This window comes from Saccostrea echinata, unplaced genomic scaffold (genome assembly GCF_033153115.1).
Source record: "Saccostrea echinata isolate AGI-Se365-2 ecotype Australia unplaced genomic scaffold, CSIRO_AGI_Sech_v1 ptg000028l, whole genome shotgun sequence".
NCBI classification, from domain to species: domain Eukaryota; kingdom Metazoa; phylum Mollusca; class Bivalvia; order Ostreida; family Ostreidae; genus Saccostrea; species Saccostrea echinata.
Genome location: NW_026889777.1, coordinates 7,661,700 through 7,676,133, shown reverse-complemented (window position 1 = coordinate 7,676,133; position 14,434 = coordinate 7,661,700). Strand labels below are relative to the sequence as shown.

General features: G+C 33.8%; 1 protein-coding gene across 1 annotated transcript; it reads left to right on the top strand.

Annotated features, from left to right (window-relative positions):
* LOC133193972 (uncharacterized) lies at positions 1–2,460 on the top strand. The gene is made up of 3 exons (XM_061329884.1): positions 1–661; positions 911–1,039; positions 2,044–2,460. Exons 1-3 carry the CDS (start codon positions 1–3, stop codon positions 2,433–2,435), a joined length of 1,182 nt encoding a protein of 393 aa, XP_061185868.1. The 3' UTR covers positions 2,436–2,460.
* Positions 2,461–14,434: the final 11,974 nt, after the last annotated feature.

Here is a 14,434-nt window from a genome sequence, read left to right as displayed (position 1 = left end):
ATGGTTCCACTGTTAACTGCGTTTTGTGTTTCGGCATGTTTGATAAATCTGACTATTGCAGAGTCAGAGGCATCCAACACGACAGAAAACACAGGTGTTGAGGAACCACAGCTGCCGCAGCTTGGTACAGATTCTGTTGTCCTAAGACAGCTCTTAAATCAAGAAACCTTAATTCGAATGTCCTTGACCAAAAATGTCCATGCAATGATGAAGGACATGGTGTCCTTTAAAAAAACTGCTTTGTCTTTACAAAGCGAGATGTCGACTGTTAAACAGACTGTTGGAGATGAAAAAATCAAGATGGAGAAAGAAATTGAGGCGCTCAAGGATGAAATCCAACAGTTGAAAGAAAGAAATGAGGTTCTTGAAGACAGACTTTCGGCGCAAAATTTAACAGACTTCAGGTTGCGTGCTGAACTTGAAAAGAACTTGGAAGATCGAAAAAGACTTGAAAAAGATCTGCGTGTTGGTCAAGAAAACTTTGAACGGAATACAAGCGAAATACTCTCCGATATAAAGATACAAATACGTGTATTGTCAATGAGTCTCATGGAGCTGAATAAGCATGCGCAAGAAATCGACAAGACGGTACCAGAACTAATAGAGAACAAGTACCACGTGGTCTCTGAAATGATTGCCAATGTTTCAACCTCTCTGTTAGGTAAGATTCCGTCATTGTTAGTCTTATTTATTTTCTTGCATATAATTTTCTACTCTTCTTTTAGTTTCATGATTACGTAAAGCAATTACAAAATTTAACATCATCTGCATTAACATGCAGTAGTAACAGTGCTGTACACAGAAATTTAATTTATTAAATGTGGTAAATTCAAAGATGTTTGTTCCTTTACCGGGAAGATGTTTTTGTAATCTAAAGCATTATATTTGAAAAAAAAAACTTTTCTTCTAGAGGAAACAAACAGGAGTCTGGGTAACATTAGATCAGATTTGTCGGAGACTCAGCTTGACCAGTTAAAGCTGTCTGCCGCCGTCTTATCTCTAGAGTGGTTCCGGAACAATATTTCAAGTGGAGGTTTTGGTAAGTATATATATATATATATATATATATATATATATATATATATATATATATATATATATATATATATATATATATATATATATATAAACTTACACTTCATATTTTCTCCTTACTTCCTTATGAAAATCTATTTTTGTTGATAAGTCAATAAAAACTAACTTCTAAATTAGTTGCGCTTGCTTTGAGATCGAATGTCCCAGGTTCGATTCTCGTTTCCGGCACCGCGTCAAACTTAAGATGATATAGGTAGTGACTGGATTGTTCCTTTGCAAGCGAGCAGCAATATAAGTGAAAGTCATGGGTCCTTTGGATGAGACCTTAAAAGCTGAGGTCCCTAGTCATGGTAGGCGTTGGCACGATAAAGATCCCTATGGCCGTAAGCGCTATGCACATAAGTCAGATTTTGTGGCACTTCACCAAAAGTATTTTAACGTCTCTATATGAGTGAAAAATTCTCGAATGGAACGTAAAACAACACAGAATCAATCAATCTAATATACATGTAGTTAGATCCGGATTTTTGTAAAGATATCTGCATAAAAGATTTCTTAAGATGTATCAAAGGTCAACTGTTTCATGATTCTTCCATCAATTTAATTAAAGGATCAATTATATAATATCGGCCATACGAGTGATATCGAAGCTTATGAGTCGCTCTGATAGTGACTCAAGGTCAATCAGACAAAGTCATGGTCAGATCGACTGAAAGTGTAAATCTCTGGTGAATCGTTAAAGGTCATGCTGAGTATGAGTGCTGGTTATATCAGAAGAGGTATCAGGACCTTACAATAGGTTGAAATAGACACTGTCAAGTTAAATGTATCTTAACCACAACGTTGCCAGGGACATCAGTACTTTTTCCTTGATCTAGTTGTTTACCTATCAGTGGATAGTTGGTATTATTTTTGGAGGATGATATTAAATCTCAGAATATATATTTACTTTCTGAATTCAGAATACTTAAGAACTATAATAGAGTGTTGGTAATCCTTTTTTTTTAGATGTCAGCGAGAGAATCGGCTTTACCGTTGGTACTACATCAGGCAATAGGTACTGGGGATCCGGAAAGCTTGTCTTCTCAAGTGTAATCTTCAACCAGGGGCAGGGATACGATGCGTCCTCCGGAATTTTTACATCCCCCACAGATGGTACTTACGTCTTCTACGTCACAATCACAGCATACAGCTCAAACACAATTAATGTGGATATCGTACATGACAAAGTATCCAAGGTCAGAGCTCATGCGTATGGATCCACCTCCCACCAGACGGGAACCAATATGGCGGTTCTAACTTTGAGCCGTGGAGACAAAGTCTGGGTACAGTACGCATCAGGTGGAGGCTACTACTCTGAATCTGTCCCTGTAACCACCTTCAGTGGATTTATGATTTGACAGCAAAAATAATTTCTCCAGGTTTTAACTTTTGGGAAATAAAATCTAAAACTTACACCACCTTTTACTAGCTCTTCTGAATATGCACAAGCGAACAAGTTAATCTGATTGAAAATTATCCAGATGAGTGTTCGTTTAGCTTTCTATTATGTGAACTATAGGGATGACCGACTAATCAGTCGGAAATATCGTGACCGGCTACAAATTTCATAACCGGATAATTGATGGGTTTTTTTGCAGTATATGTACTTTTTATTTTCATTTTTTTTTCAAAATTAAAACTCTTAGGAAACGTGTTTAAATCTTAAATTCTGCAATCGATCAATAAGATAATTCATAAAGCCCCTGTCGGCCGTCCTGCTTTTCTGCAATTTTATTTCAGTCCCCTCTCTGATTTTCCGCAACAACTTCAACTGCTTTTCCGCAATTGGTTTTAACTATAAGTTATATGTGTTATGTCCTTTTTTGATACCTCTTTCAGCGATTTGTATTACTTAGCAACAAATAATTGCCTATATTTACCTGTATTTTTCTGAATTTCCTCACAGAATTTTAAAAGAATGATCGAATTTCGCAGTTCACTCTGTTCAGTAATAGGTTCCAGAAGTCATGGATATAGTTAAATGTATTTATACTGAAACGAATCGTGGTATGATATACGGTTAAATTGATACACGTATAGAAAACTCCATGTTTTAAATAATGGCATTGTTTCTTACCAACTCAGCCTAGTAAATAAAATATGCAAAGCTACAATTACAACTGATGCAAAAGGAGTTGCTGTGGTAAGATGTTTACCTGGCTGTCGAAAGATGTACATGTTAAAATAAGTCGCAGAAAAGCAAAAATATAATCACAGAAAAGCAGTAATTTGTTGCGGAAAATCAGGATTCTTTTTTTTTACGAAATTGCTCCCCATTGAAAATGACCTTTATCCCAAAAGAGAGATGCAAAGTGTAAAAGGGGTGATTGATGACAAGGTGTAGGTCTCAAAGTTTAATTCCCGTGCGTTACTGCATGGACGAACACGCAATTAAATAACTGTTTCAGATTCGTATTTTCTTAGATATTTTCAACACTTTTGTAATAATTTTCAGTATTATGGTTATTTGCTTACTGTCAATAATGTCTTTTTACATTGTTTAAATCATTCAGAATTGTTCTGTATGAATTTGATTAATTTGTAGCAAATAAAACTTTTTTGAGTTTTATATAAGATTTTTATATTGTTATTTTGTTTAATTCACAATGATTTAAAACCCCTTTTATGGGGAAAAGAGGGCGGGGTGAGGGGGTAAACTTTGGCAGAATAAAGGTGGGCGCTACTTAAAGCCTCCTGCCCTTAAATTTTTCCGAGAAAAAAAAAACTTTTTTGACAAGAAAAAGGATAAAAGAAATATATTATAAAAGAAAAGTGTATATAAAAGAATTATTCATTATACTGTAATCATTATGAAAGAAACTAAAAAAAAAATACAAAATTCTTTTTCTTACTATATTTATCTGCATTCAGCTGAACATACCACACTTATGGTGTCTTTATACACACTGCTCAACGCGTTATCGGCAATTCGGTTGTTATCGGGCATTCGGTGCAAGAAAAGCGATGTTTAGAAAACGTAGGTAATTTTAAATTTCTTAATTCAACGATAATTGCGTACTCCAGCAAACAAAGTTTGTGATCTTTGGCAGATATATGATTATACTTTCAGCAGCAAAAAGCACAAACCAAATCACTCTCTTTCAGAAGATCTACAGCTCTTTCAAATGATATTTTATAAAAATTTCGGAATATGTCATCTCATTTTAGCTTTTTTAGAAGTCAATTTCAGTTTTTTGTATTAAACACAATAGTTTATATATTCTATGGACAATCATATACCTGTAGATAAGCAGACTAAGATCAAAAATCCAAATTAAGGGTTAGTTAACAGGCATTTAAAATGTCTCGTTAGGTGAAAACATGTTATCGTCAACAAGGTTGATGTTGCCGGATAATTCGGTTTTTACGAGTGCACGTTATCGGAAACTCTGGTTAAAAAGTTTTCTTCAGCTTTAGAAATAGATTGGAAAAAAGTCCATTTTAATCTGTCAATCTTTGAAAATTTCAAACGTAATGTTTTTTAACTAATTTTTGAAAATTTTCTAGCTGTTCATTGTTAGTTTTTGATATACATGTATATAATTATGATTTTATAATAGAACCACCTCTCTGCTCAATCATTTTGCTGTTTTCCATTATATAAAGATAGGCACTATTGGCTTTAGGCGGTTTCAGACGTAAATTTACATGTATATAACAAATCTCTAGTTTCTTTAGTTAGTCAGGTCTTACGATCTATTATGTCATTTTTGAGAAAAAAAAACATCGTCACTTCAAGTGCCCAAATGAGCTAAAATTTTGTTGTGTCCAATGCAGAGCGATTGCATTGTTTGTGTCAAACCATTTTAAGGTTTGAAATAGAGGAAATCGAATAAGGTGCAAATATACCGCAAAGAAATATATCTTTCTTGTTATAATTGGGTATGTAGTAGATTAAGGAGACTATCCTTGTACAAAAACATGGTTCAGTAAAAATATATAAGTAAATAAAATTGACTTAAAAAAAAACAACGTTGAACTCATTTCCCAAACGTGAAAAATACCTATTTGGGGGGAAGGGGGGATGCTAGTCGATTCACTTCAATTCTTCACATGTTTAACCCTTTCAATCTTTTCTACAAACAGTAATCTGCGTTTTCAATGGGGAAGGGGGAGTGCCAAAGTTTTTTTTTATTTACTTCACTATAAATATTCAGTAACTCTGCAAATTCCAGGTGAGGTCCGAACCTTCCCGACACCCCCATCCTAAATCCGAATATGAGCTCCACCTACACATTGAATTGTCTACGGATTTTTCATTCGGCCGATAAGGCAAAGAGCACACCGCGGGTGTGATCGGTCGACAGGGGATGATCCCTTCTTTGCCCCTGAACCAACATCTGATGTTGTTAGTGTTCAGTGTTTACTCTGCTCCAAATGTATACTGTTTCAATAGACTTTTGAACTTCAATGAGTTATCTTTTTATTTCATTAAAAATAGTTTCTTTCCGTCAGTAACACTTTTTGTAAACTAGTTAAGTCAATTTTTTTCTCAAAAGTTGGAATTCTTGGTCATATTTGGTCTAACACCCTTTTGGAAAATTCATTTAACCACCCTTGAAATTAGATTCTTTAATTGCTTTATACCAAACTAATACATGTATATACTTAGTTCTAACAAAAGGAACAACAATGGTTAAGGGGAGATCAAAAATGCAAAGTCAAGGAATAAAAACGAAGCAAGGAAAACAGAGACAAAAGCGAAGAACAGTGCGTAACTGGAAGGCAACACACAGAAAACTAAGAGTAAATTACTGTGAATTCAGCAATTATTGCGATGCTTTTATACTGCGAATAATGCAACGTAAGAATCTCAATAAATAAATTTGGCATTTGTATTTTTGATACAACAGAGATTTATAATTCAGAGAATTAACTTATACGATATTTTCGAACAAGTCAAGATCATACACATTTAAGTGATTATGAGAAATGCCAAAACATTCTTGATCAAAAAGTACTCCTTTTCTTAAAGTTACATATTCTAAAAAGAGACAAATGATATCCAAAAATTAGAATTGTGTTCTTGTCACTTTAAATATTTAGATTTATTGAAGATTTCTGTTGTTTCTTTAGATTTTCCTAACCTATAACAACCTTTGTTTCCGATAACTAAAACCGAGATTTCCGATAACAAAGTGAACCATTCAACCGCATTTCCGATAACATCCTGAAAGTTAAAAAAGGGCTATTTTTACCCTTTAATTAAATCTTTGCGAGATTCTGACGATGTCATATTGTGGACAATAATTAATGTGAGGTAAATATGAGGATTTTGAGGAGAGGAGCTTAATGCAGCAATGCCAATCGGCCAAAAACTTGCAAAATATGATAAATTTGACTTTTAAAGTCTTCCCAAGACTTACAAATACTATAATAAGATATAATGGGGCTTTATTTTGTATCTGTATTCATTCTTGTTCACAAAAAGCACAATCAGTATTCTCTTTTTCTATTTTTTACAGTGTTTATTTGCAACAATTTACTAACCTGTCAAAATTTGTTATCCACCGAATGACCGATAACAACCGAATAGCCGATAACGCGTTGAGCAGTGTGATATTCCTTTTCAGAATATTTGTAATTTAGAGCTCCCTCTGAATCGAAATCTTGAATGTGCCTGCGGTATATAAATTTAACAAACTTTGTCTCTTAGCAAGTCTTTATTTTACATCTGTCAATTAATTTGAGCTAGGGATATTTAAAGTTTTAAAAAATGGGTTATTTATTTTATGGGAGAAAGTTGATGTAATCATAATTTGCTTAACATGAATCATAACAAAATATTTAATTTTACATTTAAAATACACTCACCCTTTTCCACGAAATTATATTAGCAAGAACAAATGGGGTGGTTGGAGATGTTCAAATGGAAAGTGATCAACCGTTTCAAACGGATACAAATTTGATTTCAATTACAAAAAGATATTTTTTTTAATTAAAAGGATTAATTTTTTTGTACAACTTTTGTCATTCATAATTATTTCATATACATAAATCGCCAAATTTAATGATTTATCTATTCGGAAGGGAAGTCTGTACACATAAAGAACTGATCAAAATATACTTCATGTAGATATGTGTGTGTGTTATCAAATCTGGGCCACAGATCAAAGTATCTGCGATATAATTTGGTTTGAACATACCCCCCCCCCCTCCCAAAAAAAATATTTTTCTGTTTATTGTCTTTAAACCTTTGTAGATTCAGAATCCTTCAAAATTAGGTAAATTTTCATATTAAACATGACTGCCCGAGGGCCCGTATAATAACGATGACATTTTACCTTTTTATAAATTAATTGATGATACGAAGTGGATTTTTTATTTACTGACTTGGTTCTCAGAGAGAGAAAGCGAGGGAGAGGGGAGGTTATATATAGTGGGGTTTTTACGCTTTTCCAGTTGGAATTTTCTCTCTCTTTCTCTGTTTTTTTCCTTGTCAAAAGTCTTTGATATATTTTTCCCTTCACATCAACTATAAACCACATCTAGATAAAATGCCATCAAAGGGTTATTATCCTCAGAAAGGATGTGAGGAAGGACACGTAAGAAATTTCCTTTTCGGATATTATTTCCACTCCATCATTTAAATAGCTACCCGAGTAGATATTATCATTTGTACCTACAAATACTACTAACAAAAGGTCTATTTAAATTTCAAATTAAATGTTAGCATGTAGGTTTCTTTCCGATTCATTAAAGTCTAGAAGAATACACTTTCAATCTACAAATATGATTCTCTAACAATATTGATAAAGTGAGGAATTGTCATGTGCGCCGTTATCAATGGGAATTGTCAGACGGCTGTACGGATAAGTTAATCCCGTCTACACATTAATCTGCTTAACCGTATATTGTATGTATATACGTGCATTGTCTCTTCACGTCATATGTATTTCCTTAACATAAAAACACTTGGAAGTACTGATGATATATGTTACTCTCTCTTTCTTTCTTTCTCTCTCCTTTTTTGGATTTAAATTAAAAAGTCTTTAACTCAGTTCTTTGCAATACAGGTAGATTTAAGATAAACCGAAGACGTCGATTTTATAATTAGATTCAATGAAGAATTGTAAACGTCTACAAATTTTTCTCCAAATATTTTCAGTTTCATTCAGAGACAGAGAAATTGAAAACTCTACGTTTATTAATTTTAAAAAAAAGCAAATTAGAAGATCAATAATTGAAAGTTCTGAGAAGTCATGGAGATATGGCTGACCACAGGTCGTAAGATGTCCCTTTATTATAGATTCAAATATTATTTATATCTCTTTTCCATCTCGGAATTTGTTCAGAAATAACATACAATTATTCTAACAATTTCGGAAAGATCAGTGATAAGGTTTTGAGATTCATATTAATTTTGCACATTATTTAAACTTTGAAGACTCGGGTCAAAATTAATTTATTTTACAATTTCATAATTTTTATCTAAAGTAAAAAATACATCGCAGTAAGAATATTTTATTACTTGTCAAAGATTTCAAATTATTTATATATGAGTAAATATGTATTGAAGGATGATTAGGTGAGAACAACCATTTGTTGACTTATAATCTTAATCTGATAAGGCACCCGATACTTAAACAATTAACGGTAGGAATTAACAGAGAAAATTCGTGTATGTCAAAACATATGTTGTGTTATCCCCCGTGTCCACCCCTCAATGCAAGGGGCTCTCAAGGGGGGTCAAAAAAATTATTTTAACAATAATATACCTGTAGATATTTTGTCACCGAAGAATGGCAAAATCTTTCACAACTGTTAGATAAGAAGGCTGATAATTATCTCCTAAACGATGATTTAGCGAGAAATTTTTATCATGAGTTCCCTTCGAACACCCCCTAAAAATGAACGCCATATTTCGGTACAGGTGTGAATGTTCTCATCTGTGCAGACTTTTATATATAGCAGCCCCCTGAGTCCCTCCTGATATAGACCGGCGAGGACCTGACGAGAAATGGTCTCCGTGAGAACGCATGTACAGGTATATCATTACTTCTGCTTTATAACACCTAACTTATTGTAGATCTTAAATCTCTGGTAAATTATTTCTTAATTGACTGCAATAAGTAAATGAGCTATAAGGCTACATATTATACATATATTACATTATTTTGTCATATATTGTTTTAATAGCACGCATTCCTAAGAAGTTCATAAGCAACAGATATATACTGATTTTTTATAGTCATATTAGATGTAGAAAATTATGATACTCTTCCCTAGAACTTAAATGTATCTTTGTTAGCAATTAAATGAAAAGTTTGATCAAAATTTTATATTAATGTGTTCAATTTGAAATTATGATCGATTGTGAAAACTTTTCGTAGCAATCAAAATAAATATTTTTTAAAAAATGTATAAAACTATCCAGGCTTTACTGTCAAATGGATAGTTGGCTACTTGTGTAAGTTGTTAAAATCCTAAATTAAGAACTTAATTAGAACAATATGGTTTCAATAAGTTATAAAGAGTAAATAATTCTAGAATTAGATCTAGAAGAAATATACATGTACTTAGGTTGTCTTCATTTAATAAGATCTCGAATACTATCTGTAACTTTTTTTTCCCAACAAAGCTACATGTAGGTCCGCGCCCTGATTCTGAATAAATCCCCTTGGTAGTAAGTATATAAAAAAATAGCTTGTGTGTACAAGTCTTTTCAGATATATTCTGTATGATGACTTGACTCGGAGTCACCTTTTTTCAGTCACCTGTTGATTTATAAACAGGTGAAGATTCTGTTATATCGATTTACCCTGGGTAAGTTCCCAAAGTCAGTGATAAAATTATCTTAAAAGTCAACACAGCGTGATAAAACAACTACAAAAATAGACTTGAAAAATCAATAATTTATTAAATTATCATGTTATACCAAATTCAGGGGGGAAATTTGAATCAGTTGAACTCTTTTTTTCTAATCTTGCACCTAAACAGTGCGTGTATGTGAGTGTGTGCGTGTGTGTGTGTTTGTATTGGGGGGTGGGGTGCTTGTTCTAACTGCTTGTATATTATAACTTATGTTGCAATCGTGCATATCGTTGCTATTTATTGCTTTAGCTTTGGAAACAGCATTCGGATAGGTAGATAAATGGATTCTGGTTTAACACGGGCCACGTGTAACAATGCATAATATGATAAGTTTTGTTCAGTCGGCTCGCGTTATGAAGGAATCCCTACTCAACAACAAACGTTTTGTCCAAACATGCACATCTTCAAGTACATTATTGTATTCCTTGTCACACCCTCTGTGAGCCGGTTCAGGAAAGAAAAAATATACTATAATTGTCATTCATGAAACTTGGTCAATTGGTTAAGGTTTTATTTGCACCTTTTGCTATACTACTAGTAGTTTAGCTTAGATAAAGACAACCCTAATGCTTCTGCATGTTGAGAACCAATAATCGTTGACAATCTTTTTTTCCTGTTCTCTTTTGTAAACAAGAATGGAAGTCGAACACCATTTGCAGACAGGTCACGTGCGCTGTATGTAACAACACGAGATATACACGTTTTGTTCAGTCAGCTCGCGTTATTGAGTCTACAGAGGCATCTAATGTTTGATCAAAGAAACAACAGAAGACTATAGAATTAATATTCTGCTTTATTACCTTTTGCTGTTTTTGTCGTAAATGTTGAATTTAATATCTATTGTATGTTGGGTTTTTTTATCGTAGATATTGAATTAACTTATAAATCATACTAGGTGAAATCCCGCGCAAGCGCGGGGAATTGAATTTATACCACTACCGACAGAAATATTCCAATAATATATATTATAGTTTCTACTGACAGCTTACAGGCTTATAGCAGGAAGATACACTTTGTTCAAAATCCCGCATTTAGCTTTGGAGCAGAAGTAGATGTATGCCCCCCCCCCCCCCCTTGTAAAAATATTTTCATTAATTGACGTTTATTGTGAAACCTGTTAAACTATGTTATGGATATTGTACTTCAGGTGCTCTTATTTCTTTTCCATCAAGGATAAAAGCAGCGAATATGCACATTTTAATGATAAATTGAAATTCTTTTTCTTTTCTTTGTTTGCTTGTTTTGTAAACATTAGCTTTGAACGCCCTTTGCCGAGTATTTGATACAAAAGACTGTATTCAGAAAAAAAACCCTGAAATGTATTGACTAAAGCACAAAATTTTAACATATTTGATTGTATTTGAACAATACCTTATTCATTAATTTTCATGTAAGAAAATTTATTACGAAGTTACAAATTGTACTTCGGTTCGTTGTCACTATGCTCTCAGTGAGGAATATACAAATTTTACCGATAAATTATTAGGAAAACCTACTAATAGTCTTTCGATATATAAATATATAAATTCACAACTCAAGTGTTATCAATGATTTACCATTATTTCAATGACCATTCACACAAAAGCTTTTTTTTATATAATCACCTCGTTTTTTCTTTTTAACATCGGGCTCGACGCCATATGATGTTCTAGAAGTTTCCGTCAATATTAAGATCGGTGAATGACGAACATAATTTGCACATTTCCCTTGTTAATCGGTAATCACAACTTATTTCTTTTATATCAATTAAATCAAGTTTTGATTGAATAATTCAGTGATGATGTTTTATGAAATAAATACTGTAAACCAACTTTTATTCGCGTGCGAGAAATTTTCGCTAGGTTCGCGACAGCCTCGTCATCGCCAATATTTCTCGCCGTGAATCGGTCCTTAAAGTCTCTCTTTTTATTAACAGCAGATTAAAAAAAAGGCTTGATCGTGAAAATTAATCGTCGCGAATTAGTTTACCCCCCCCCCCCCCCCGGTAAATCGCGAAATAAAGTCGTCGCGAATAAAAGTTGGTTTACAGTAAACGATTGCTTGTTTTCAGTTTCATTAAAAATTGCCGTTAACTTAGATCCGCCAACCGGAACCGCCACCCTACTCACCTTTTTACTATTTCATGGCTGTTTACAGAAAATGAAAGTAGACTTTTAATTTAATATATGATACTTACTATGCGAGTGAAATCTGAATATAGTTTACGGACATCATCTTGTATCTAGTGTATTCATAGAGGAGTTAGTATGAACTCTGGTGCAGTCGTTTCGGAGTTTATTTGCAAAATTTATTAATTTATAAGTATAGATTTTTCTACTTGAAAATTGCGGTCTACAATTTGTTAAGATATCCGTAATCAATAATATTTCTTATAATTGATAAGGACTGACATGTGACGAAATAATGCCGAATACTCTATACATGTACATATTTAGAAAATTTTAACGTATTTTGGTATGTCTGTGTTGTTGTTTTATTGGATTTTCACTATGTTGATACCCATACGTGTGCTTTTTAAAGGTCAGACAGACGGGTACCAAAAATGGACAAAAAGTGTTGTTTCATAGTGTTTTAAAGGAATAGATATTTAAACTTTTTTAATTAGAAAAGAAAAAAAATCCATTCAGTGACATTTGAGATATTTGGCCTTGAACACACTTTTAACACAGGTAGACAGAAGGAGTCACGTGATGGTCAGGTAAATGGTGGACGCTTAATTTACCTGCTCCGATTATTGACAAAAATTTTCGTATTTTGTGTGAATATAGAATTCCATTCTGTTTCAAAAGCAACATAAGAAGTGGTGATTATCAAGTTCAAACCAAGTTTATGTGATTTTGTAATGTGGATATGGAATTTTGAGTATTGTGTATTTGTATACAATTGTTTACCGTGTCGCGGAGTTCACGAGTGAGTACTCCTCAGGTAAGCCTATTGTCAACAATCATGAATTCTGACGGTGCAAACATAATGTTCAAGCCGATTTATTTGAAGAACAGAGATCTTCAATCTGACCAAAGTAACAGGGTAACTGATTTTGAACTCTATGAGGCGATTCATGATAAGATCGGGGATAACATTCACTGTATTCAGCGTGATAGAGACCTTTGGCGAGTGTATCTAAAATGTAAAGAGAGTAGGACAAAGTTGACCGTTGAAGGATTCGAGCTCCGTAACCTTTCTGTACAGGTATATGACTCAAATCCCTATTCTACAGGAGCAAAAAGTCCTAATGATCCAGTCCTAAAGGTCACAATTAGCGGATTGCCGTTATCTGTTGATGACAGTGCTATCCTTGAAATGTTAGACAGCTTCCAAGTAGAATTGAAAAGTGAAATTAAATACGAAAAAATCAGACACCCGACGACAAACCGCATGACAAGCGTGCTTAACGGCAACCGATTTCTCTATATAAAACCTCTGGACACAGGAAAGTCCCTGCCTAGATTTGTAAAATGTGCGGATATCAAATGTAGATTGTATCATTATGGACAGGAGAAGGGTGAGTCTCAGATACAATGCTACAACTGCTGGGACACTGGGCACAGGGTCAAAGACTGTATAAAAGAAATAGCATGCCGTGTGTGCAAACGGCCTGGACATAAGCCGGGATCAAAAGATTGTGAGCACTACAGCGAACCTACTGATCGAATAGTGGTGTTCCAAGGAAAGGAAAACCCCTTATCTAACTTTTTCCCCTGTGATATCAAGGTCTTCGGGGAAACCCACAGATCGACTGAGCATGCCTACCAGCTTACTAAAGCTCTTCGTTCTGGAGATTTCAACGCTACTGAATAGGAATGAGAGTACCAAATCCCCGGATGTACACGTGGTTTTGTTTGTTAAAAGTAGTATAGAGTACTGAATAGTGTGTGTTACCCGATTGGCTGAATTCAGGTATATAATTATTTTCATTTTAAAGTAAAAATATTAATGTTTGAAATAAATGATGGAATGTAGGAATATTACAGAAAATATAGAAGTACCAGGGGAGATTGTAGGAGTGGGGGTTGATATTTTTGGCATAGTGTCATTTACTGCCGATCGCTATAAGTTGTAAACAACAGCAATTTTGACCTATAAACGCCATGGGACCCTATATTTTTTTCGGGCTTTTTTATAAGCGCTCAGAATAAAGTTTCAAATGGTGCCAAGGATTTGTCTGAAATCGAATTAGTAGAGTACTGAGAGAGCAAAAGGTTTGTATAGAGTTCTATGGGAAAATAATTGGTACTCTTTTCCCTATAGAGACCCCAACTTTTACAATGTTTAGTGAATTGAAAGTCATGAAAAGTTATTTTGAGCTATTTATTTGAATATTGAAGACATACCGAGAGAAAAAATAGCAAAAAACTTCATTAGTTTTTTGGGTGGGGGTTTGAGAAGAATTGTGTCCTTTGTAAAAGGGAGGGGGGGGGGGGCTGTAGAGAAAAAAGTAGAAATTGTACAGGATTGTGCAGTTTACATAGCCAGAGGAAGAAAGTAAGTTAAGAAAGTGCATCAGATTGCTCTTATGATGAATGTTTGTATGTATGTATAAATA

Coding starts and splice junctions, on each gene's coding strand:
- LOC133193972 (XM_061329884.1), top strand. CDS start 1: ATGGTTCCACTGTTAACTGCGTTTTGTGTTTCGGCATGTTTGATAAAT. Junction 662..910: donor TGTTTCAACCTCTCTGTTAG/GTAAGATTCCGT, acceptor CTTTTCTTCTAG/AGGAAACAAACAGGAGTCTG. Junction 1,040..2,043: donor TATTTCAAGTGGAGGTTTTG/GTAAGTATATAT, acceptor CTTTTTTTTTAG/ATGTCAGCGAGAGAATCGGC.